The sequence below is a fragment of the Pygoscelis adeliae genome, unplaced genomic scaffold, assembly GCF_000699105.1.
Source record: "Pygoscelis adeliae isolate BGI_AS28 unplaced genomic scaffold, ASM69910v1 Scaffold60, whole genome shotgun sequence".
Classification (NCBI taxonomy): domain Eukaryota; kingdom Metazoa; phylum Chordata; class Aves; order Sphenisciformes; family Spheniscidae; genus Pygoscelis; species Pygoscelis adeliae.
This window is the reverse complement of record NW_008823954.1, coordinates 1,739,001-1,739,585: the sequence shown is the minus strand read 5'-3', so window position 1 is coordinate 1,739,585 and position 585 is coordinate 1,739,001. Positions and strand designations below refer to the sequence as shown.

The 585-nt window shown below is 46.0% G+C and overlaps 1 protein-coding gene across 1 annotated transcript in view; it reads left to right on the top strand.

The window, feature by feature from the left end:
* The first annotated feature begins 358 nt into the window (after positions 1-358).
* NDUFA6 (NADH dehydrogenase (ubiquinone) 1 alpha subcomplex, 6, 14kDa) overlaps positions 359-585 on the top strand; it is a 3,911-nt gene continuing 3,684 nt past the window's right edge. The window contains exon 1 of the mRNA XM_009322785.1: positions 359-520. Within this exon, the coding sequence (XP_009321060.1) occupies positions 359-520 (162 nt within the window). The remainder of the gene's footprint in view (positions 521-585) is intronic.

Below are 585 nucleotides of genomic sequence, written 5' to 3'. Positions count from 1 at the left end.
AGCAGGAACTGCACATTTATGCTTTTCATCTACAAAATAACCAGAAAGAATAAAAGTTATATGAAATGTCTTCTTTCTCACCCCTCCTCTTTGCGTTTGTCTCACAGACCTGCCTCAGATACTCGACAATTCTCTCCTTACAGCCAGCACCCTGCCTCTTTCAAGATCTTTTCAGCGGTTTTTTTTTTCTGGTTGGTTCAATGACGCTGAACTGAACATGCTTGGGTTTATAATTACCAGCACACACATTAAGTGTTTTTAAAAAGAAGCTGTCAGTGAACTAAACTTTAAACAGAAACGATTCCTGCAGTCGTGTACTTGGATACAAAGCACGGGTATACCTGGAGCAGGGAGAGTCATGCTAGCATGCAAGAACGCGTTAGCAGAAAGCCAATCTGCATGTGCAAACATCGGCTGGTGCGGCGCTCTGGAGGCAAAAGGGAGTAAATGGATCATTGCAAAATACAGACCTAGCATTGATAATCGGGAAGGGGAGAGCATCTCCAAGCCAAAAACGGCCGTAAAAGCCAACCAGCTGGTGTTGGGGGGTGGGGGCAGGCGCTGCCACAGCACGGGTAGGAGGAA